General features: G+C 39.1%; 2 protein-coding genes across 2 annotated transcripts; one reads left to right on the top strand and one right to left on the bottom strand.

Moving 5' to 3' along the window:
• Nucleotides 1-917: 917 nt before the first annotated feature.
• On the bottom strand, nt 918-25,680 carry LOC5505707 (protein-associating with the carboxyl-terminal domain of ezrin). The gene is made up of 16 exons (XM_032374043.2): nt 25,480-25,680; nt 23,378-23,572; nt 22,548-22,850; nt 22,302-22,358; nt 21,952-22,054; nt 21,591-21,652; nt 19,510-19,553; nt 18,614-18,691; nt 14,255-14,394; nt 13,605-13,662; nt 9,573-9,708; nt 8,159-8,299; nt 7,981-8,020; nt 4,297-4,602; nt 2,789-3,345; nt 918-1,289 (listed from the first exon to the last, which is right to left on the bottom strand). Exons 2-16 carry the CDS (start codon nt 23,564-23,566, stop codon nt 1,245-1,247), a joined length of 2,259 nt encoding a protein of 752 aa, XP_032229934.1. The 5' UTR covers nt 23,567-23,572; nt 25,480-25,680; the 3' UTR covers nt 918-1,244.
• On the top strand, nt 10,281-12,908 carry LOC5505699 (D(1C) dopamine receptor). The gene has a single exon (XM_032374044.2). It carries the CDS (start codon nt 10,751-10,753, stop codon nt 11,717-11,719), a length of 969 nt encoding a protein of 322 aa, XP_032229935.1. The 5' UTR covers nt 10,281-10,750; the 3' UTR covers nt 11,720-12,908.

Raw genomic sequence — 25,680 nt, 5'->3', positions numbered from 1 at the left:
AAGCAGAATCACCCCCTCTCAATAAAACGCTCAAAATACCACACAAGGGAGAGAGATCAGCAAACACAGCTCAAGACACATATAGATACCTTTATTCTGATCCTCCAGGTACATTTCCATGGCCTCAAGACACAATGTCCACTCCTTGAAGGCTTGTAAAACCACGAAGATGCCTTTACGTATTGCAAATTATTCTGGGAGATCCAGGGAAAAATTCACGAGGGGAGAGCCAGTCAACACTCCTCTCCCCAAAGTCAGATGCTTTTCACCCCGAAGCCAAACAAATCAATTCTAGGTCATACAGACCCAGAATAGCAGTGTAAACAATTTTGGAATCAATTTGGTTTCAGAAAAGACAGCATTTAGGAGAGATGTGGTGATTCATTAGAAAATTATTTTCTTATCCAGGCAAAGCCAAACAAGAAAAAAATCATCATGAATCCACCTTTGCTTGCAAATATCCATAAGCGAAGCACTCAATTATGCCCAATAGACTTCATGATGTCCTGAGACACTCTCCTAATATGCTCATAGCTGTATTTTTTATGACAAATACAAGCAACCATCAACTTGTGCTTGCTTCAGCACAACGAGGGATTAAAAGTGGGGAGCACAAAGCACTGTTGGAAAGCTTGGATACCGCTGACTAGGTGCAGCTGTGTTTTACTTTGACGGGCTGTATAAAACTCAGAATAGGGGGGGGAGGTATCTGTTTTCAGTCTGTTTTTTGTAAATACAGCTCAAAAATAGCCAGGAGTCAATGGGTTAAGATGTAATCTCTTGAAATTAAAAATCGTGGTAAAATAATAATAATCTCTTCAATCTTGGAATATTAATTATGCAAGGATATCGCGAAATAATAATCTCAAAACAATGTATCATAGTTTATGTATCAAATCAAGAAAGCACAAATAGTATATGGGCTGACGAGACTTTATAATAGTTGATTTACAAAACACAGTTGAAATCTTGTATTTTTGAATAATTACTTTCTTACAATCAGTATATAAAACGTCATTGTATAATTCAGAAAAAAATCTAACTTTATCGACCGAGAGAATTAAGAATAAATACCTTATAACGGTAAATTTCAAGTGCAGAGTTCTGGGGAAGCAACACAGGGAAAAGATTACCTCTGCGGGGATGAATAGATTTATTCTGGGATTTTATATTCACTGCTTAATACATTCCTAACTATATTCTTTAAAAAATATTTTCTCCTTATTTCATTGTTTATTTCCCCCTTAATTCAGGTCCGCCCAGTCCTCGTCATCCCAGCCAGCCTCAACCTAAAAGACAAGAAATACAGTTATATCTACTATTAGTATAAATCTACTACTCACATACTATCACGAATCCAGCAATTTGATTGGCTCCCGTACTCACTATCTATTAAGCGATAGATAGCGAGTAGCGAAAAAACCCGGCGTAGTAGGTAGTATGTGAGTGGATTTATACTAAAACAATAAGACTATTCGTTCTCGTTTTCTACGCGCCTCGTTGACTATCTATTGACTCCTAGAAAACTCGAACTCGTAGTCTAATTAAATAGAAACTGCCTTAGCAGCTGACTCGTCTCCAGTCGTCTCACATGGTTTTCGGAGACGTCGCAAAGCCGCCTCAAGGGAAGGGTTAAAGAGGCGCGCAGGGCATGAAGGGGAGAGAAAAGAGAAAGGGAAGAGACGTTTTTTGCTTCCTTCCCTTTCCCATTCGAAATCTCCCTTCCGAAAACTTGCGTTTCGACTGGGGACTAGTCAGCCTCATCATAGCTGTAGCAGGCCTCGAAATATTGGGGGGGGGGGGGGGTGGAGGATACAAAAGCAATATGAAGGGAAAAGCCACGTCACAACAGGTCACTTACGTATAATTCTTTGAAATATGTGGGGGAGCAGCAATCCACCCCATATAGAACATAGTATCAGCAGTTGGTTTGTATTGCCCTGTATGTGCGGTATATGTCTATATTTAAATGCACTGGAGTTTTCCCGTTCACGCATCTCATATAAAGATAATGGTTCTTGGAAATGACGATTTTCGTCAAGAAAAGGCTGGCAACAAAAAAATCGTCAATAAACTCTTTTCGCTTGTTCACATATTTATCTCTCAATCTTGACACCTATCAGGCGCGTACCCAGGATTGACCGAGGGGGGGGGGGGGGGGGGGGAGGGGGTTGCGCAGTCATAGGTATCATATGGAGAAAGCATAGTGTTTGAAGATTCCTTAATAAGAAATGACCCACTTTTGGCCACAAACGGGGGATGCGCGCGCACCCCCTGATTACGCACCTGCTCACGGTCGCGCACAATCCCCACCTCCTCCCCCATCGTCTTGCAAATTACTCACTTGTGTAGTGTTCAAACACTCATCATTGTACTGTCTCCTGTCGACACATTGCCCCCACCCACTCCCCCATCGTATCGGTAATGACGTCATACCTGAGCAGTGTTTTGCACACTCATCATAGTACTGTACCCAGATTTCCCCCGACCCCTCCCCCACCGTATCGGTAGTGACGTCATACCTGCGTCTCATCATTGTACTGTACCCAGTCGACATATTACCCCCACCCCCTCCCCAAACGTATTGGTAGCGACTTCATACCTGCGCAGTGTTCTGCACACTCATTATAGTACTGTACCCAGTCGACACATTGCGCCCGACCCCTCACCCATCGTATCGGTATTGACGTCATACCTGCGCAGTGTTCTGCACACGCATCATAGTACCGTACCTTGTCGACACATTGCGCCCGACCCCTCACCCATCGTATCGGTATTGACGTCATACCTGCGCAGTGTTTTGCACACTCATCATTGTACTGTACCCAGTCGACACATTGGCCCCACCCACTCCCCCATCGTATCGCTTGAACTCCAATTCTGGCTGCATGTCTGAGAAGAAATCCGGCTCCTGAGGCTTGATGGTAATATCAGGGATTTCAAACATCTTTCCCAGGTCACCTCCCTCGGGGGGTTTGGGCTTGGCTGAACGGAGACTGGGCTTTTTTGTACTTAGCTTCATTCCTCTTCCGGTTCCAAACGGTTTAACTAAGATTTCCCTATCAGGCTTTTGTGAATCGGACTTTGGACTACGGTCATCATTGTTCCAAGCAATGAGATCAGGTTCATTTCTGGCGGAATTATTTTGCAAAGGAGCAAAGTCAACGTCCGTCAGGTCGAATTTCTGTGAACTGGAGGTCTGGAAACGAGTCGGGGATGTCTTTAGTTTTTGTTTGACTGATGGCTCCGGCTCAGGCTCAGGCTCAGCAGTTTCGAACTCGTCCCAGTCCTCGAAGTCATCATCGAGCTCATCTTCTTTACTTATAACTTCGTGTTCAGGTACGACTAGAAGCAAACACGTGGTTTTATTAGGACCGCGATCAATATTATGTCAAGAGTTATATAATCAAATACTAATGTTGGGCAATGAAGTAGGTAAAGTGCAGCTTGAAGAGTCGGGGCCCCAGTTCCATCAGGCGTCATGGGTAACGACAGAAAAACATTTCAGAGAAAATAGGTTGTAAAGAGTATGACTTGTTAGTAGAGGCCGATGTAAAGAGTATGGCTTGTTTGTAGATACTGATGTAAAGAGTATGGCTTGGTAGTAGATACTGATGTAAAGAGTATGGCTTGTTAGTAGATGCTAATGTAAAGAGTGTGTCTTGTTAGTAGATACTGATGTAAAGAGTATGGCTTGTTAGTAGATACTGATGTAAAGAGTGTGGCTTGTTAGTAGATACTGATGTAAAGAGTATGGCTTGTTAGTAGATACTGATGTAAAGAGTATGGCTTGGTAGTAGATACTGATGTATAGAGTATGGCTTGTTAGTAGATACTGATGTAAAGAGTATGGCTTGGTAGTAGATACTGATGTAAAGAGTATGGCTTGTTAGTAGATACTGATGTAACGAGTATGGCTTGTTAGTAGATACTGATGTAAAGAGTATGGCTTGTTAGTAGATACTGATGTAAAGAGTATGGCTTGTTTGTAGATACTGATGTAAAGAGTATGGCTTGGTAGTAGATACCGATGTAAAGAGTATGGCTTGTTAGTAGATACTGTTGTAAAGAGTATGGCTTGTTAGTAGATACTGATGTAAAGAGGATGGCTTGTTAGTAGATACTGATGTAAAAGAGCATGGCTTGGTAATAGATGCTGATGCCAGCGTTCCTGGGTTTGCTTTAATGAGTTAAGCAATGCGATGACAGGCAATTGTAATAATGACTACGCTGCTGACGATTATGATGGTGATGGTGATGAAAAAGATGTTGATGAAAATGTTGGCTATCACCAACCTATCTCTAACGCTTGCTCTTTGGCCAGCTCTAGTAACGTTTTTCTTGCTTTTTCATTTTCATCCCTTTCTTTCTCCCTTTTGGCTTTTTTCAGTTCCCTTTCTTTCTGTAATTTCTCCCGTTTCCTCTCCATTTCTTCCCGATGTTTTTGCCGATTCCTCTCCTTTTGTTTCTGTTCTTCGCTAGTGATCTTCTGAGGTGGCTTTTCCTCCTTCAAGTTCGGTTTGGGGTGCATGTGTAGAGCGTCTAGTACGTTTAGTGGGGCGATGGCTTTTGTCTGCTTTTGATCAGATGACTTGTGTATATCTGAAAATAAAAAAGAAACCATCAAAGCTAGCCCCTATCTCTAGCCTTTGTCCACAGGCTATAGTATAATTTGACTCCAAAATGACGTCTAAAGCACGTATCCCTACTTCAACTGCAAGTATTTGCCCTGGTTTCGCTCATACAGCGAGCCCTGTCCCTCTTGCGACCTTCCAAACGACGCGCTGTGTAGCCACCTCCGCCACCTGATAAATCAGTAACTTAACCCCCGACACCTAGCGTCGCGTTTGAAGAGAATAAACGCGACGCTGGGAGTCGAATTACTCATTTACCAGGTGGCGGCGGCGGTAACACAGCGCGTCGTTTGAAACGTCGTAAGCTCGTAGAGACAGAGCTCGCTGTGCTTTATACAACACAAAAAAGACATTAGACTTCCTTTCGGAGTCAAATTAACCTAGAGCCCGTGCTTTGTCCTTGAGCAAGCAGCAGAGAGCATTGCTGAGAGATGGATGCTGGAAGGTAGTGGAAAATGTTGTGTTTGTTTCTGTTTGTAACCTAATATGCTGAAAGATGCTGTTAACAGGGTGGTGAAGAGTATTTTCGTGATTCGTGATTGCCCCTAAATTAAATTCGAGATTCGTGAAAAGCCTAAAAACAAATTCGTGAATCGTCATCCGTGATTGGGGTATTTTTACTTTCGTGACTCGTTATTTCGCAACTCTAAATTCGTAAAATGTGACCGTAGACGCCGAGAATAATTAAAACATGAAATTCATGTAACGAGAGCGACTGCAAAACAGTGCTCAACTTGACAGGAGCTGTAGTACAATCACTCCGCATCGATTGTAACGGTTTTTTCGCATCACGATTCATACATTTATATGTAGAAGTAAACATTGATGTCATTGTGTGTTAGTTTAACTGAGTGTGTCAACCGCAGCGTTGATCTATGTATATTAAATCATATATTCAGCAGCAAAGCAAAAGTTAAAACTGTGGTTCGTGAAGCCTGTAGAAAAATTCGTGATTCGTGATGGGCACCTCCTCTTCAAGTCGCATGATGTTTCGCGGAATGAAAATTTTTGATTGAGATGTTTAAACACCAGGTTTTATGATGTTTCGCGGAATGAGAAAATCTAAAGGAGCTGTTTGCACACCAAATTGCATGATGTTTTGCGGAATGAGAAAATCTAAATGAGCTGTCTGCACAACAAATTGCATGATGTTTCGCGGGATGAAAATTTTTAATTCAGATGTTTGAACACCAGGTTTTATGATGTTTCGCGGAATGAGATAATCTAAAGGAGCTGTTTGCACACAAAATTGCATGATGTTTCGCGGGATGACAAAATCTAAATGAGCTCTTGCACACCAAATTGCATGATGTTTCGCGGGATGAAATTTTTTAATTCAGATGTTTGAACACCAGGTTTTATGATGTTTCGCGGAATGAGAAAATCTAAATGAGGTCTTGCACACCAAATTGCATGATGTTTCGCGGGATGAATTTTTTTTATTTAGATGTTTGAACACCAGGTTTTATGTTTCGCGGAATGAGAAAATCTAAATGAGCTCTTGCACACCAAATTGCATGATGTTTCGCGGGATGAGATTTTTTTATTCAGATGTTTCAACACCAGGTTTTATGTTTCGCGGAATGAGAAAATCTAAATGAGCTGTCCGCACAACAAATTGCATGATATTTCGTGGAATGAAAATTTTTGATCGAGATGCTTGAACACCAGGTTTTGATGTTTCGCGGAATGACAAAATTAGATTGAGCTGTTTGCACACCAAATTGCATGATGTTTCGCGGAACAAGAAAATTATATTGAGCTGTTTGCACACCAAATTCCATGATGTTTCGCGGAATGAGAAAATTAGATTGAGATGTTTGCACACCAAATTGCATGATGTTTCGCGATATGAGAAAATCTAAATGAGCTGTTTGCACACCAAACTGAATGATGTTTCGCTGAATGAGAAAATCTAAATGAGCTGTTTGCACACCAAATTGCATGATGTTTCGCGGGATGAAAATTTTTACTTCAGATGTTTGAACACCAGGTTTTATGATGTTTCGCGGAATGAGATAATCTAAAGGAGCTGTTTGCACACAAAATTGCATGATGTTTCGCGGGATGAAATTTTTAAATTCAGATGTTTGAACACCAGGTTTTATGATGTTTCGCGGAATGAGAAAATCTAAATGAGCTCTTGCACACCAAATTGCATGATGTTTCGCGGGATGAGATTTTTTTATTCAGATGTTTGAACACCAGGTTTTATGATGTTTCGCGGAATGAGAAAATCTAAATGAGCTCTTGCACACCAAATTGCATGATGTTTTGCGGGATGAGATTTTTTTTATTCAGATGTTTGAACACCAGGTTTTATGTTTCGCGGAATGAGAAAATCTAAATGAGCTGTCCGCACAACAAATTGCATGATATTTCGTGGAATGAAAATTTTTGATCGAGATGCTTGAACACCAGGTTTTGATGTTTCGCGGAATGACAAAATTAGATTGAGCTGTTTGCACACCAAATTGCATGATGTTTCGCGGAACAAGAAAATTATATTGAGCTGTTTGCACACCAAATTCCATGATGTTTCGCGGAATGAGAAAATTAGATTGAGATGTTTGCACACCAAATTGCATGATGTTTCGCGATATGAGAAAATCTAAATAAGCTGTTTGCACACCAAACTGAATGATGTTTCGCTGAATGAGAAAATCTAAATGAGCTGTTTGCACACCAAATTGCATGATGTTTCGCTGTGTTTTCCATACTAAGCTAGCGTTGTTTACAAAGAGATGAAAATTGAATGGACAAGATATGACATCTTGCCACGACAATAACTTAGTTGGCGACGACGACAATAATGATGGTACGCTGGGAAATCTCTTCTGTAATTGCTTTTTTTTAAATTATTTTAATCTATAGCTGTGGTTTACAAATGATTCTAGATTTACTGTAATCTCTGATACATGGGTTTTTTCTTTTCCATCTCTCTGTCTAAAAGTAATAGTGATAGAGGCAAAGAAAACTTTTTTAGAACTGCCAGAGTGTTAGTGGCACGTTTATATAGTTTACACCAGTTTGCTCAACAAAATAAGTCTTTACCAGCAAAAAAAAAAAAGAATCCTTACGAAATTATCAAAGGTAAAGTTATTAAAGGTATCAGAAATGCTGGTTCGTTGTATTTATATATTTGTTTTATTTCGATATCAGTTTAAAACATAAATCCAGAATACCTTTGCCAAGTGTAATATTGATGATGATAAAGGCAATGACGCCGATTATATATGATAATGATGATGATGATGATGACGATGATGATAACGATGATGATGACGATGCCGATGCCGATGGCAATAATAATGAAGATGACAACTACTATGGTTGCGCTACTTACGAGTATTATTCTTGGTGACTGGCGAAACTCCCATGCTGAACTGAGAATACGAGAATGTTATATCAGAAGAATTATTTTTGTCAATTGTTATATGAACTAAAAGGACCCTCCCACTTTTACAATAAATGCCCTCCCCCCCCCCTCCGTCGTTCGATCCGCCCCTGATTCTGCGTATTACCTTGGGCCTCCCCTCAGTAAAATACTTCTGCCGCTGACCTCCTACGACCACTTCCCCTCCGAGTAGTGGCACGAGCGCTGCTAGCGCGTGAAATGTAGCGGACACAAGAGAGTCATCCGTATCGCGTAAGCCAATCAGCATCTAAGAACAGACATGAGCTATTTGTTAACTACAACTCGTACGGATTTGCCGCCAGGCAGTGGAAGTGTGAAGTCCCAAATTGGACTCTTTGTGGAAGGGTATTCTGTTTACTGCCCCCTTCCCAAACTCCTCAAAAGCAATCATGTGGAATGGAACATCATTCACACATGCCCAAAGTGTTAGCCAGGATGATGTGTAAGCTTGGAAGACACGGCTGTTATTTCTACTTCAGAGAAAACGTTCCCGTCCTAGTTAGACCGTAAAAATTGGTGCTTTCGACGTCGTAGTTTGGTAGTTCGGTAAAAAGAGAAAATAATTTGTAACTGGATAACGTCCAAGTTAACGTCGTCTTTGATTAAAGTGCCCTTGTCAGCCACACCTTTGTTATTATTTTCATTGAATGAATACACGTAATTAGTAAAAAAACATTTAAAAGTTTAATCTTTTATTTACCAAATTAAATAACAAATATTGCATTCCATTGCTCCCCCATATCAGCCGATGGAAATGGGTGCTTTTTCACACTTGGTACATTGCTAGGATGACAAAATGGCGGCTGGCAGAGGATGCTAAACCCTTTCACTCCTGGGTACTTTTGAGCAAAATTGTAAGAAAAACAGACTGGAAACAGAAACCTCCCCCCCCCTATCTCAAGTCCAACACTATCAGTTAAGCTAAGCTACCTTGAAGTTTCCAACAATGCACTGCGGTGCCTTTTTTATTTCAAGCGACGGCGCTGCTAGAGCCTGTTGCTTACAACAATTTTGCTTGTAATTTGCTTAAAAAATTACAGCTTTTTTACATCTGGAGAGTGCCTCAGGACATCATAAAGTCCATTTGGGCATAATTAATGCTGTGCTTATGGGTGTTTGCACGCTGAGGTTGATTCAATGGGATAATTCCTTGTTTGGGCTTCATCGAGTGAGAAAGGAATTTTCTAGTGAATGGCCTCATACTCTCCAATGTGGACCATCTTTGCTACCCAACCTTATTCAAAAATTGTTTACAGGCTTATTCTGAGTTCCTTGGACCTGGAAATGTTTTGTTTGGCTTTGGGGTAAAGAGACTGTTATGATTATGGGGGAGGAGTTTTCCCGTCAAGGTGTTTCCAAGACTCCCATGATGCAGTGCAGGCATTCAATTTAGCCTAAAGATGGTAACTCGCTTCTAATGGAGGTTTTAGCATTGATTATTGTGGCTGATGGCTGTAAAATGGGACCTGACAGAGCGCAATAAAGGTATCTATTTCTTTTAATCCCCCCCCTGGTCTCACCTGTGGCATGATAAACGTCTCCAGTGCCTCTGTATCGTAAGCGCCGACAAAAAAAGGGAAGAATCTTAACAGGATCATACGAACATGGAGATCCTTGATAGTCCATAGCTTGGATAAAATAGGCACGCAGTGCTCCCTGGGAAGATAAGAATCTTTGTTTAGATCGTGTGCTGATTGGACGGGGTAACCTCTAAAAAGCGCGGGAAAATACACCTGCTCACCTTTTAAATACTGTGCATATTCCATTGAAAACAACTAATATCCCTAACAAACAAACATATTTTGCCATCCCCCCAATCACCTCAATAAAAATTTCCACTTTTTCCTGATTGTCAACATATATATCAACTTAATTTTAATTAAAATAATCCCGTGGGACCTAAGGACGCCGCTGTTTGACGCCCTCCCAATTTCTAAATTAAAGAAAATACATACAGAACGTACCTACTCTGAGACAATAAAAGGATGTAAAGGCAAAAAGAGAAAGTTGGAAACAACGCAAAGTCAGTGCAAACAAATTGACAAACTAAACTAATTTTGCAGAACATAGAGAGGAACTATGTCCGTTGACTAAGACAGGTGCGCTAAGAAAGTTCTCGTAACCCCACTAGCTCGAACCTATTCTCGTATACCAGCACGATCTTGCTAGGGGCTAGCGCTCAAGCGGTGTTTCAAGATATTAAATCCGCCCCTTTTCGATTTGGAATATTGGTGAGAGCAGCGATTATTCAATGAGATCGTTACTTATTACAAATTTTAATCTGTTCTTCCGTTTCTGTCTGAATAAAAGCAATAATCAGATAAAATAGATTAGAAGATTAAAACGGGGAGAAGTAAAACACAATGTGCGGCATCGTGTATTGGGTTACGACATCTCGACCCCTATATAATTGAAAACTAAAACATAGTCATCAATTTCTATTTGCAGTATTTAACCCAGCACCGTGAAACTGTTGTTCAGTTTTAATAAGCCGAATGCTAATATTCGAGCTAAAAACAAGGCCAGATGTTCTTAAGTTTTAATGACACTTGTATCAGATACAGGAAGACAGTAGTTGAAAAGAGAAATATAAAAACGAACAAAAAAGGCAACGTCTCATTTGGACTCGAACTGAGCTTGAGCAAAAACACAAAGAAGGAGAAGATTACAAAAAGGGCGCAGGAAAGTCAACCAAACCATGATGAATCTATCTGTTCTCGAGAAAGAAATGAATGCGATTTCTTGGAATAATACTAAAGGCGGTGGGACTATGCAACGTCCAACATGGTACTGGGTACTAAGAGTGATTATGACGCTTTTAACTGTTCTTGGAAATGGTTTAGTTATGTACATCATTGCTTCTAGGAAAAGACTCCGACAGCGAAGATCCCCGAACTGGTATATTCTGTCGTTGGCAGTTGCGGATTTCTGCGTTGGTGTTTACAACGGACCAAGTCTCTTCTTATACGTTTGGTTACCAGTGACGTACAGTCCCGAGACATGGGCAATACTGGAGTTTTTCATGAACGTTTTTTTAATTGCCTCAGTGGCAAACCTTTTTGCATTAACTCTCGACAGATATCTGGCTATTGTCCATCCTTTCACCCACCATAATCTAGTAAACTCTAACGGTTGTCTCGCCATGATAGTAATAGCCTGGATGGTCGCACTTCTTCAACGAATTCCGTTTCTCGTTCTGAAACTTAATAACGCTGAAAGCTCTACATTCTTACGATACCAGATCTTCTATATCCCAACCTTCGTAATCTTACCAAATATCTTCATGATTTACGCATACGTACGAATAGCATTTGTCGCTAGAAGGCACTTAAAACATATGCGTGCAACCGACGTGCAGGAGTCAAGCAACTCTACCACTAACCCTAGCAACACTCGGCAGAGACGCCTCGAAACTCGTCATAGAAATGCTTCCACAGCGGCTGTTGGCGTCGTCATAGCAATTTTCCTCGTTTGCAGTTCGTTTTTGCAGTACTGGTTGATCTGTAACTACTTCGATGTGCCTACGTGTAATGAGAACGAATCGAACATACGCTTCTACGCTATGGTACTCATGCGGTACTTCAACTCGGCACCGAATTTCTTTGTTTATGCGCTCATGAAAAACGACTTCAGAAACGAAGTCCGGTCATTGTTTTCTTGTCTTTAGGCAATTGTATGAATAGTTTTGCAGGGTTTCAACAACTGAAAAGATAACGTAGATGTTACATGCCCCAAAAACATTGTTCTTCTTGAATCTGGCTTTTCGAAAAAATAATAATAATATAGTGAGCGTTTGTTAAATGAAAAACAAATAAATGTGATGATCTTGGAAGACATTACAAGGGAAATTCTCCAAATTATATATGTATAGGCTATGTTATATACCTAAACATCTCTTATTAGATCTTGTATTGGTCAAATCATCTCCGCACTTTTAACTAAAACTTGTGTAAATAACATGTAGAAATATGTCAATGAAAGTTGTTATTTAAAGAAGATGTACACAGGTTTTGTACATGGTTTGTTTTAAACCTCCTTAGGTTTGAAACCTCGAACTCAACTTTGTCGTTATCAAGCTGAGCCTATGTATTTGAACACTGAACGAAAAGACACACCCTAACAATTCATGTGTCAATTCATATGTCTGAAAAAATAATAAGTTTAGCCTAACAATTCATGTGTCAATTTATATGTCTGAAAAAATAATAATTTTAGCGTTTTCAGTATGTTCGACGTTTGAACTTCGCCTAAGCTTTTATTGGTCCCAATTTTCGCACACTAATTTGAACTATATTCATAATCACTTTTTCTAATTAAATATAAAAACTGCGTTGAATTTATTATTGGAGAACAACGGAAATTGTCCATTGGCAACGTCAAAAAACGCGATTATAAAGAGCAAAGTAGTACATGTCAGATGTTAGATGTGATCTTTATTACCTTTAAGCGGATTTCTTCAGAAAGAGCAGAAAATGAAAATAATAATTTTAAAAAGCTTGTTTATAATGCTTGTTTATAATAAAATGCCTGAAGAACTATAACTAAGAAATTGGGATTGGGATTTTATCTCAGATATATTATTTCCCATAGTCGCTGAAACTAATTCTAATTCGGCGAAACAAAAAATAATTATAACAAAAATATTATCAGGGGAAAATTTGTTTAGTTTTCTTACGCGCAAGTTAATTGGTGGTTATTAAAATTAAGGTTAAGCGTAGACGGCATGAAAAAAAAATTAAGAAAACCAAGGGAGCTCGACCCAGTCTTCCCTCCATCACACCATCCATCTTTGAAAACGCACTGCGCGAAGAAATGGATTCAGATTCCATATCCAGTACACCAAATCAATAACACAAGGATGAAAATATAATATGGCGTATAAATTGTGTTGATCGAAATAAATGCACGTGAGTAAGACGCCCGCCTCCTTTTATTCTAGTACAAAGCTCTAGCCCATATCTATATTTTTTCTTAAGTCCTTTCCACCTATTATGTAGCACATGGTTATCTAGCCATGTGTGGGGTTTCAGAGATATCTGTAAGAGCGATTAAGAAATAGAGTCGCGAGCTTCAAAATAGGGCAAATTTTTGCGAAAATTTAACAACAAAGTTGCGATTACTACTTACGGCTCAATTTAAAACATAATTCATGTGATGTGTCCTTAACTCTGCCACTATATCTTGGTTTTTATCTAAGACGCCATTAAGATGATAGAGTGCACGCGATTTCGAATAAAAAGTGCTTAAAGGTATAGTGGTGGCAAGTGTATTTGCTTACTAATACTGACTTAAGAACTTCTGAAAGATATATCTTCTGAAAGATTCGTCATGTAATTCAAAACTGGTGCCAGCTTAAAACGCTGGGACCACCCCCCCCCCCCCCCCCCCAACCGAAAGCTGGTCATATTTTCTTTTCTTTGTGTGTTTTTTTTTTTTAATTCAAACAATATTTCGCATTTATACCTAGAGCAATAATGGATCATCGAGGTGACTCATTTTTTTATTGGAGGATCATCAAATAATACCCGCTGGGTGGGTTTTGCATAACTTACTTGAATAGATTTAAGGGAAGTATCGGTTGGATGCCGTCATCTTCGCTTCCAGTTTCACCTTTTTGGAAAACAGGCACGATGTTAGTCGTTGTGTTAAAGCGGTTGTTGCACCAGGTCACTGACGTAACATTACGTAACATTCTCCGATGATTTTTAATTAAAAACGCGAAAAATATTGAAACTCGTTAAAGCAGTGTGTCTATTGGAAGTTTCTTCATGAATGTCACTGAAAATTTAAAGCGGATGGCCTTAAACCGCCATCGCCATCATCATTAGCATGACCATGATTGTCATTATCATTCTTATCATCATTATCTATCATCATTATAATCATGATGATGATAATTGATTATGATTGATGATGATGATGATGATTGATGATGATTGATTATGAGAATGATGATGCCATTATGATGATGATGACGACGACGACGACGTCGAAGATGATGATTGATGATGATTGGTGATGATTGATGATGGTGTTATTGGTGGTGATGATGATAATAATGATGATGATGAATGATCATGATGTTTGATGATAGTGGTGGTGGTGGTGGTGGTGATGATGATGATGATAGATGATGATGATAACGACGACGACGATGATGACAATGATAGTAACAATGTACATATGAAGGTTTAGTCCTTACCATCACAAGGAGAGAGTATGTGCGGTAGGAACTCTTTCTCTGCACTTGGCTCTGCCAACACAAACCGGTTCAGTAGCCTTGGCAACAGTCGCTTAGCAACCACATCAGCAGGTATTCCTTTTAACTTCACTGCCAGAGAACTAAAGTATACAAGGAATTTTTAACAACTATGATGCATTATCCTTATTAGCTACAGGTTCGCTACAGTGTGTATTCTTTGTGACTCCAAGATACACCTTTTACAGTACTTACCCGCTTATAAGATACTAGGTTTTTCCAGGTTAGCCTAAACAGGTTTTCATTCAACGGGTCCTATTTTAATGTTTAGGCTACTTTGGTTCTTAAATAGGTTCTTAATTTTAAAGAAAATTTAATTAAAAGTTACTAATGGCTTGTAGAATTGCGGTATCTAGATTTGATGGAACGTCAATACCGGCCTGGCCTTCGTACAATATGTGGTCCAGACTCCTTAAAATAATATCATTGCTGGGAGATCTTAAAGGTCCATTTAAAAAAAAATAAGATCCTGTTTCAAATTTAAGGCTATATTATTTAACAGGGGTCTGAATTGGTATTTTTAGGCTAACAGGTTCTTAATTTCTAGGTTCTTATAAGCGGGTAAGTACTGTGAACCAAGCCACCCATTCTATAGTGTATTGTGTTGATGGTCCTTGTAAGAAAAAAAAATGAAATATGCAGCTTTGTTTATTCTGTGCATTTTAAGCCTATACAGTAGAGTAATGGATTAAAGCAGCATTGTCACCAGTTTACTTCCGGTCGATTACGTAACAATCTCCGATGATTTTTAACGGAAAACGCGAAAAATATTTCAAAATATTGAAAGCAGTGTGTTTATTGGAAGTTTCTTTGAGGATGTGATTGATAATTTACAGCGGATGGCCTGTTTAATATCTCGGATTTTAATAGATTCTTTTTTCTTTTAACGGTTGAGGTTTCCGTCGGACCTCCGGAAGTAAACTGGTGACAATGCGGCTTTAATAGGTGGCAAAATGTGAATGCCTTTAGGTATAAAGTTATAACTGTATTCGGTATGACGGTATTCTCGGTATAACGATGAAAATTCCGCCCACCAAAGGGTACTACAGTTTGACCATGCGCTTGTCACACTGTACACAAAATGGTTCATACCTGTCAACCTCCGAAAATCTCAAGGCTTCATAATTTTTTGGGGGGAAGGGGTGGGGTATATTCATTTTTTGGGGGAGGGGTGGGTTTAGCCTTGCAGGCGTTTGCCGTATAGAAAGCTCTCGCGAACAAATCCACTTATAGATCTCACGAGGGTGTTAGATAAATAGCGCTACGCAAGGGTATTGTTGTTTCAAATATATTAATATAAAATAGGCAAAATGACGATTTTCTATGGAATAATTGGAAGCGATAAAAATCGCTAAATGAGATTTAGTGCTCTACGCGGGAGAGCGGGAAAAGGGGTCCAAAATCTTGAGACTCCCGCCTAATGCGGGAGAGTTGACAGGTATGACGGTTGTAAACTGCTCCTGCACAACTAAAAGTTTGTAGAACCATATGTGGCCATAGTTAATAGAGGGGAATGGTCACGTGACCCAATGACTAGACCATTGTACAAAATATGCATCGATGTATAAAACTAATTTTCTAGGAGTGTAGAGATCAGGATGTAATGGCAATAAGACATGCAAAGTGATAAAGACAAAGATATATAAGAAAGTGATTAAGAAAAACTTTCAAATAAATCAATAAACAGTTTGTTCCCAAATACGCGTATTCATAAATCTCGTCCACGTTTTTTTTTTTTTGTACGGTGTCGTTCAAAATCAGATAGCGCCTGTTGTTTATGCCTTAGAAGTTCGCCGGGTTTCTCCCGATGTACTACGATAAGGCAAAGGCCATGAAATAGAATTTATATACAAGGGGGGGGGGGGCTGAGGATACTGTGGGGGGTCCTCACGAAATTTCCGAGGTCTAAAGGGGGGGGGAAGTGTTTCGATTTTAAAAGCCTTATGATATTTCTGTGATGAGATATAAGTTAGACCGCCCTTTGATGTTTCTATGATGAAATATGAGTATTGCCGTTTCTAGTAACGTCATAGATGACGTCATGCTGAGTTGACAAGACGTTGCACACCCCTTCATACCTACATGACATATGTCAACTTAGATCGCCTTATGATGTTTCTATGATGAGATATGAGTATTGCCGTTTTTAGTGTCGTCATCGATGACGTCATGCTCAGTTGATATATCATTGCACCCCCTTGACACCTACATCGCATCTGCCAAGTTAGACCGCATAATGATGTTTATATGAGTCAAAATTATAAAATTTATGGGCGACGTGTAATTACATTTATGGTTAACGTGGTTTATAACATTCATGGGCGACGTGTTCTTACATTTATGGTTGACTGTTTATTACATTTATGGGCGACGTGTTCTTACATTTATGGTTGACTGTTTATTACACTAATGGGGCCGGTTCCTGAAAAGCCGATTAGCGCTAACCCAGGGTTAAATTTGCCCTAACCCACGATCTCGCTACGCACCAAACTCGAATCCTGCAAATTACATTTTTGGCAATGAAATGGAGGTAATTACAGGCGATGAAGAGGTGTTTTTGGGCTTCTCTGCGAAAATAAAATCACCAAAGATAAATATTTGAGTTGATCTACTGTGAGTATTCTGTGTGAATTTTACTCGCCAAACTAGTTTTTCACTCGCTTAATCCAGGGTTAGTAAATCGGGGGCCGGTTCCTGGAAGGCCGATTAACTTAACCCTCGATCAGCGCCTAATCCCGGGTTAAAATTCGCTAATCGTAGGTTAGCTAACCGACGGATAACTCACCGTTCCCGAAAGCCAAGTAATCCCCCCAATTACTAACCTTGGATTAAACGAGTGAAAAACTGGTTTGAGGAGTAAAATTCACACAGGGTACCCAGTATATCAACAGAAAAGGGATTTTATTTTCGCAGAAAAGCCCCAAAACACCTCTACATCACCTGTAATTACCTCCATTTCATGGCCAAAAAAGTGTCATTTGCAGGATTCGAGTTGGTGCGTGACACTAGCGAGACAAATTCATTTCAAGTATAAATTTCATGTAACTTTCTGTCTGTCCCAGCACAATTTTCAAGTCAGCATCGCAACGAATGTCACATAATAAAGCGAAATGTTAGGATATTTCATCCCTACATTGTTTTGTGTAACGTCTTTTTTGTCGACAACTTTATTTTATGAAGCTTTAGTTCTACTACAAAGTTTGGGAGGCCTGTGTTACGCCAACTAAACAGTGGGTTAGCGAGTTAACCCACCTCGCGAGCAGGGTTAGATTTTACCTCCAAACTGACCCAGAGTTAGCGCTAACCAGCGTTTCGGGGACGGAACTAATCTGGGGCCGGTTCCTGAAAAGCCGATTTGCGCTAACCCAGGGTAAATTAACCCTAACCCACGATTAAATTTTTACCCCCAGATTAGTTCCGTTCCCGAAACGCTGGTTAGCGCTAACTCTGGGTCATGTACCAAGTTTTCCATTTTCTTAGACCCCGTCCACCCGTAAACGGAAAGGTTTGAAAACGATTTTTTTATCCGATAAGAATACGTATATACATGTGTACTATCGTATCCGGAAAACTTGACGTCATTCTGTTGGATATGGCCGGAAATTACGCTGGATACGTGCGGATTTGTGTTTTCATAAATTTCCGGATACGTGTGGACGGCTGAAACAATTCCAATACGCTGCGTGTGGACGCAAAAAATTTCCATTTTCTAGGCTACATAGGCTTTTTACTGGGAGGTGGGGCACGTAATCGACCGGAAGTAAACTGGTGATAATGCGGCTTTGACACACAACATGGAAGAAACTTCCCAGGGGCATGAACCATTTCTAGTCTAAAGCCTGGCTCCGACATTTAGCTAAAAATATGGTTATTCAGATGTACTTCAGTATATTCTCATTTGCTTATTGAAAAGATTGTTCAAAAACTGGTTAAGGGCTAAAAATGACTTATTAAGAAAGGTTCTCACATGCTTCTATTACTTTTGTGAGTCGCTCTTTAAGACAGATACCTTATTACACTTTATTTTCGCGTCACTCGAATTTCGCGATTTTAAAAAATTCGCGAAGATTAAGTGTCGCAAAATCGCAAAATCCCGAGAATAAAATGACCTTTTCTTACGAAAGTAACGAAATCGCGAAAATAAAGTACCACGAAATATCGCCATATCAAAATCTCGAAATTTTGACGTCGCGAAAATGTAATAAGGTAGGTTTTAACATGTTGTGAAAATGCTGTAGCAATGATACGGTGAAGTGATGGATTTGTATGAGAATGATAAAAAGGCAGTCCATAAGGGCTTACCAGAAGAACTTCTCCTTGTCTATATCTGTCTTGACTGTGATATTGTTCAGGAAAGACAATACATCCAGATAATCATTTCTAAAAAAATATTAAAATATTTTAACAAAGCAAGTATGAGTTTCGACTTCACGATCTTGTTACGAATAAAAAGCAGGAGGTTTTCAAAGGGGGACGTAAAGTCCTGTAAGCCCCCACCCCCTTCTAACAAACAATTGGGGCACATTATCATTTGGGTTTGTGCAAAGGGATTTTAAGGTGCTTTCTGATGGTGGTTTTGATGAATGAAACAAGAAAAATCAGTGCCGTATTACGTCAGGCCCGTACCGAGGGGGGGGGGGGGGGGTGCAGGGGGTGCGAACTGGTATGTAGTCAAATCCGACAATTACCGTGCCGTTGAAAGACTGCAAAGGCATAAAGAAATCCCTTTTTTTTCTGGGATGGTCAGATTTGCATCAGAGAACTCTCCCCTCCAGCCCCCCCCCCCCCCCCCCCTCCCGCATCCCCGGAAAAATGTTTTTCGGATTTCGCACCCCCCTTTCCCCCCCCAAGAAAAATCCTGTGGATGGGCCTGTACGTACCCATGGGGGCGGAATGGGTGTGGGAGATCTGAAAGGCTAATGTATGCTCCGCCTCTCCTCTCTGTTGGGTTGTTGAATACATCATTGCTTGATTAAGCTTCGGTACAGTCTGGAATGGAAGTGTGACAGGCGCATACCCAGAATTTGCTGAGGGGGGGGGGGGGGGTGCGCAGTCATAGGTATCATATGGAAAAAGCATAGTATTTGAATATAGATAAGAAATGACTCACTTTTTGGCCACCAAGGGGGGTGCGCGCGCACCCTGTGTACGCACCTGTTAAAGGCATAGACATACATGTATGTATTTTTACCACTTACTTGAAGAATTCATTGTCTAGTAAAGTGCAGAGCTTCGGTCTCATCTGCAATAAAGTGGGAGGAAGAGTTTGTAATTTTGCTGTCATGATTAAGTAGATATTCTAAGAATAAGGCTTCAAAAAATGCGAATTCCTCCCCAATGTGGCGAATTCTATTGCTAACTACGTTCGCCACGGTGGCGAATGCCGGTTTCCTATACTCGTAAATTTTGGATCACGATCTTTTACCTCGAAATCATATTTCTAATACGTCAAGATAATGTTCTGATGAAAATCGCAAATCGGAAAAACACAGGCCGAAGAATGAACTCTCTCTCTCGTTTTTTGCCGTTTCCTAGCTCCGCGTAGTTTTTATTTCTTTTTCAATTTTACATGTTACTCAAACCACAAATAGCGAGATTTTGCGATTTGGGTGTAAAATCATTTTCAATTTTGCAAAAATTCAAAAACGAATTTCTCCGAGAATTTGATTAACTTTACAACAAACCAAAACCGTAGAAATCATATTGTGCTTGATGCTATTTTCTAACATATTTACAGACATCGAACCTGTGAGAAAAAAATTAAGAATCATAATCTTTTAATCGTAATTGTCTTGGTTGTCATTAAAAAAGGGTACCTTACTACACTTTATTTTCGCGACGTCAAAATTTTGCGATTTTCAGATGGCGATATTTTTGCGACACTATTTTCGCAATTTTCCTATATTCGTAAAAACCAGATCACTTTATTTTCGCGATTTCGCGATTTTGGGATAATAAAATCAAGCAAAACTAATGGAATTAAATGTGCTGTAATCATCAAAACTGAATCAATTAGTAACAGAAAGATGCGTGGACTAAATCTAGTTTCATAAAAATATATAAATACAAGTCCAACTCAACGCCTTACCGTACTACATGTACATTAGATGACTAAATAGACAAGGTGTTTCCATAAAGCTTATTAAACGGCCAATATTCCCCCAAAAGGCTTCTTGTGTACTCACTTAATTGTCGCGCATCCTTATTTTCGCGACACTTAATTTTGGCGTCACTTTATTTTCGCGAATCTTTTAAAATCGCGAAATTGACGTGTACTAAATTTTGCGATATTAAAGTTCGAAGGAATGGGATTTAGCGGGGCTTAAATGACGCGAATTTAAAGAGACCAATAAGGTATTTTGATAAAATTGTTCGCTTTGGCTTCTCGGTTATGGCTATAATTCCCCATCAGTGTAGCTAATTTCTTTGGCTTAAAATTAGCCACAGTGGCTTGTGCCTTCAAGATCCTATCGCACACGGAGTAAGGCCAGATATATTTCTTTATGTGGTCACTGCACATACAGTTGACGACCCATTGCAAATGAGCACGTCTTCATTGTCAATCAATGTACTTAAACACGAGGTTCCGCTATAAAAGAGAAAGCTCCTCCCACCCCCGGGCTCAAGAACAATCAGTTATCAATCAGTCATCAATGAGTCAACATGTCAGGACAATTGCTCTGAGCGCTAAATTCAAATTTTAACCCTATTAAATGTCACTTCTAGACTTGTCCAACTAAAACAGTTCTGTTTATAGTAAAATAATGCTATACCGAGCGTCTTCATCACAGCGCAGGAATAATTTATGCAGATGCGTTAGAATTAAAAATTTTGCACCGAAAACCTGAGTGTAGTGCAAATCAACAATTTATCAATTTCTTAACACAACTGTCTTGGTACCTTGCAAGGAAAATTTTATTCCAGCCGACTGAGGCTCTAAGATAAGCAATTTTACAAGAGACATATATATTTTGTGACTGCTAGCTTGGCAGTGTTATGATTATTATTGCAAATTCGAGCCCAGGGGTGAGAGAAGCTCTCCCTTTGATAGTGGAACCTCGTGTTTAAAGTCAAAGTTAAAGTTAGGCTTCACCCTCTTAAAAGAAAACAATGAACACCTGAAACATGTCAGTTACTGTAACCATTGCAACCCTATTTTCTTCATGAAATCTTAAAACATTGATGTTTTCTACACAAAAAAAATATCCCAGGCAAACTCCCCCCCCCCCCCCTCCACCACCACCAACCCAGGGAAAAAGCAAAAATTTTGTCCCTGTACCTTAGGGGTGTTGTGGAGAAAGGAGTTTTGCATCAGGGCAGAAAACCTGTCACTTTCACTTCCTGTAAAAAGACAACAACTAGTAAAGACAAGTAAAGGAATGCATGTGTAACAAGACAGGAAGTTGAAAACAGAAAAAAAAGAGCTTGCAATAAGGGGAAGAGGGGGTCACCTCTCCTTGATTCGTTTTTCTTTGCTTCACATATGTATCTATCCAAAAACTTTAATTTTAAGCTTTGGCTTACAAAATCAAACCCCTAAAAAAGCTAGAGAAATGCAATTGAACAAATTGATACTTTTAGTGGCCATATAGCTGCTAAAGTTACAAAAAAGGGCTTTAAGGGCAACTGCTTATTATTACCAATCAAGTCTGGTCTGCTTTCCAACACATCACAGACAAACATGCCAAAGGCATAAGCATCCAGAGAGTGATAAACCTCAGGAACAAGTGATATTTTGCCATCCTAAAAAATAAAGAGGAAAATTGCTATAAAACACTGTAGCTAAGGCTTAGTAAAGTTTGGAACTTTTCAATTTACTAAATCTCTGAACATTAAAAAGGCAAAAAAAAAGCATCTAAGCCATACATAAAAAATTCAATAATCATGATAAAATCAAACTTTCCTTTCCTAAAACAAAAGTTCATAATCAATCCGAAAAACATCTCATACAATTACAATTTCTGGCCAAAGTCTGCACTCTAGCATTTACCTTCTCCTCTGGTGTAATTGACTTTGAGTCTCGCAATGGCTTTGCAGTTTCTAAAAACTAAATAAAAAAATAACTTATGACTGACTGATTGAAAATTTGACTTGAAACTACCATAGCATGTGCACAGGATTGTAGCAGCAAAATAACAACAACAAAAAACAACTTATTTAGCGCTAACAAATAAAGCCATATTAAAGGATATTTTGTTCATCTACTATATTTGATCTTTTAGATCAATAGTTTTACCTCATTGGTGACTTCAGTGAATTTGGATACACACTGCATCCCACCAAGTTTCCACGCTCCATCATAAACACTGACGTAAACAGATGACAGCCCTACACTGTTGTGAGATAATCCGCCATTATCATGCAAAAACACCAAGGCTTGGACAATATTATAAATTCCAGCGACAATCTCGTCTACAGCCAGGTCATTTAACACATGCTCCAAAGGTTCAACTGGTTCTGTAACCATGGCAACCTCATCAGAGCCATTGTGGGAGCTGTAGTATTTAAGGATGGCAGGGTGACGCAGTACTTTGAGGATCTGTTATATATGTAAATATCGGATTAACATGAGAACCAAACTATTTACAGATCACAAAACAAGAGCAGAAAAGGGGACAACTTGTATGTGGATTACTACATCCTATATGTATCTAAAGACTTTTTACACTAGGTGCTCCTTCTATGTATCCAGATCACTAGAGATGAGCACTCTATAGTACCGTGTTGATACTCATGATACCAAGTCTATTGTGGATGATACTGTACCACAATAGTGGCTAATACTATTATTAGGGGTGAAGGCCACTCCCCTTACATACATCCTACGCTAGGTGCTCCTTCTATGTCTCCAGATCACTGGAGTTGAGTGCAGTGTTGATGCTCATGATACCAAGCCTATTGCAGATGATGCCTCATCTGGTAATATCATTAGGGATAGAGGCCACTCCCCTAAATACACATATTTAAAGAAAAAAAAACATTGCAATGCATTATTTTATGGATTGGGTGATTTTGACCCTTAAAAAACCTGAGTTATCTACTGTTATTAAATAAACAGTATTGTACCTGTGAAAACTTTTGTCCTCCTCCCTTTTGCTTCCTCTCTTTCTTGCTTTTCTTGTGCACAAACACAGAGACTCTTGTAGAAGGGCCCTCCCCTCTGGACTGGGCGGGGTAGAGCACCCAGTCAGATGACGAAGTTTCTAGTGGCTCCTCAAGGTCATAATCCTTATACACACTACATTCTGCTCCCATAACAACCTAGTAAAGAAATGTTTACATTATTCACCCATGTAAAATTACAATAGTTATATCCATGTATATTTACATGTATTTACCCATTCTGCTCCCATAACACCCTAGTAAAGAAATATTTACATTATTCACCCATGTAAAATTACAACTTATCCATGTATATTTACATGTATTTACCCATTCTGCTCCCATAACAACCTAGTAAAGAAATATTTACATTATTCACCCACAAGTAAAATTACAATATTTATCCATGTATATTTTTATGTATTTACCCATTCTGCTCCCATAACAACCTAGTAAAGAAATATTTACATTAAATCACCCATGTAAAATTACAATATTTATCCATGTATATTTACATGTATTTACCCATTCTGCTCCTATAACAACATAGTAAAGAAATATTTACATTATTCACCCATGTAAAATTACAATATTTATCTATGTATATTTACATGTATTTACCCATTCTGCTCCCATAACAACCTAGTAAAGAAATATTCACATTATTGACCCATGTAAAATTACAATATTTATCCATGTATAGAATGTTATGCAAACTATACAAAGTATACAAACTTAAGTCTGAAAACCTACCCTTCCCCCTCCCCCTAAAAACATCTTTAGGACTACCTCTTTCCTGCCATATACTGTCCTTCTTAAATAATTATTCTTTGGACTTCCCACTTTCCTGCCATTCATAGAAATAAGTGCCCTCATTTAAAGCCACATTGTCACCAGTTTACTTCCGGTCGATTACGTAACAATCTCCGATGAATTTTAATGGAAAACGTGAAATATATTTTAAAATATTGAAAGCAGTGTGTTTATTGGAAGTTTCTTTGAGGATGTGATTGATAATCTGGAGCGGATGGCATGTTAAATATCTCGGATTCTAATAGATTTTTTGTCTTTTAACGGTTGAGGTTTCCGTCGGACCTCTGGAAGTGAACTGGTGACAATGCGGCTTTAAACTATTGCCCCATCTCCATCTCCTCTCCAAGAAGTGCCCCCTCCCCTAAAAAACATCTCAACAAAAGCACCACTTGAATTGTGTGAATTTCCAGGATGCTGCCCAAGAATTTAGTTATCAATGAAAGCAACTATACGAAGACAGTACTGTTGTCGATTGATAAACAATAAAAAACCCTTTCATTAATGTAACCATGTATTTAGTCTAAACCTTTTTACCGTCATTTCGGTTTATGGCAAATGAAGTTCTATCAATTAAAAAGCTGGTATTTTCTCCCTAAATGAGATAAGCGCCCCCTTCCCAATAAGTGTTTCCTATCCAGTGAGCTTCCTCCCCCACCCCCCCCCCCCCCCCCTCTAAAAAAATAATAAAATTGCTTGGGTGCATATTCAAATCCATACGCTATACTTGTGTATAAAAACCATCTCTCCCCCTCCCCCTAAAAAACTACCTTTTGGGCCTTTTCCTCTCCTGCCATATACTTTTATACTTTTTTTTTGTAAATAACATGAAATTGATATCTATTGAGTTACTGTAGATGCAAAAGTCAATCTACTGTACTTTACAACAAAGTAAAAAAAAGAGCAGCAGTCGTTACCTAAATAATGATATCCGAAAGATCGACTAAGTATCTAACATGGTCGAGTACAGAAATAATTCTGCTAAGAATAATCATCAACTCTTCTTAAATGTATAAGCCACGGTGTCAAATCTTGGCCATTTTTTAATGTTTTCGTTTTCACAATTCACTGGCAAATAATTAATTTGTTTGAAAAGCCACTAACCCTAATGCTTTACTGGAAAATCTAATCATTACTGTATTAGGCTCAATTGAATATTAGTTAACTTCAAAACTCTACGATTCATTCGCAATAAATAATGCAAATTCATAAAACAAAACAAAAAACTTCTTTTTTACAACAGAGACAAAACTCACCTTTCTTATACAAACCCGCACAATGAATAGCGAAATGTTTCACGTATCAGCCCCAGTAAATGTTTTGATATGAGTTTGGGCTACGTCATGGTTGTGCCTGTATTAAGATCTATTATTCTACTAAGCTATATTTAGTGTTTCGTAAATTCGCACGATCACTCGAGTCGGTCCTCCATTTTGAAATGAGCTGCCGTTTTATGG

Source organism: Nematostella vectensis, chromosome 8 (genome assembly GCF_932526225.1).
Source record: "Nematostella vectensis chromosome 8, jaNemVect1.1, whole genome shotgun sequence".
NCBI lineage: Eukaryota > Metazoa > Cnidaria > Anthozoa > Actiniaria > Edwardsiidae > Nematostella > Nematostella vectensis.
Note: the sequence above shows the minus strand (reverse complement) of the source record. Positions and strands in the feature narration are given on the sequence as shown.

Bases quoted from the DNA above. Each gene is read 5' to 3' on its own strand.
- LOC5505699 (XM_032374044.2), top strand. From the start codon at position 10,751: ATGATGAATCTATCTGTTCTCGAGAAAGAAATGAATGCGATTTCTTGG.
- LOC5505707 (XM_032374043.2), bottom strand. From the start codon at position 23,566: ATGGGAGCAGAATGTAGTGTGTATAAGGATTATGACCTTGAGGAGCCA. The intron at 14,395-18,613 runs GTAAGCCCTTAT...TGTATACTTTAG, and splicing joins GACAAGGAGAAGTTCTTCTG to TTCTCTGGCAGTGAAGTTAA. The intron at 8,021-8,158 runs GTAATACGCAGA...TCGTATTCTCAG, and splicing joins TTACTGAGGGGAGGCCCAAG to TTCAGCATGGGAGTTTCGCC.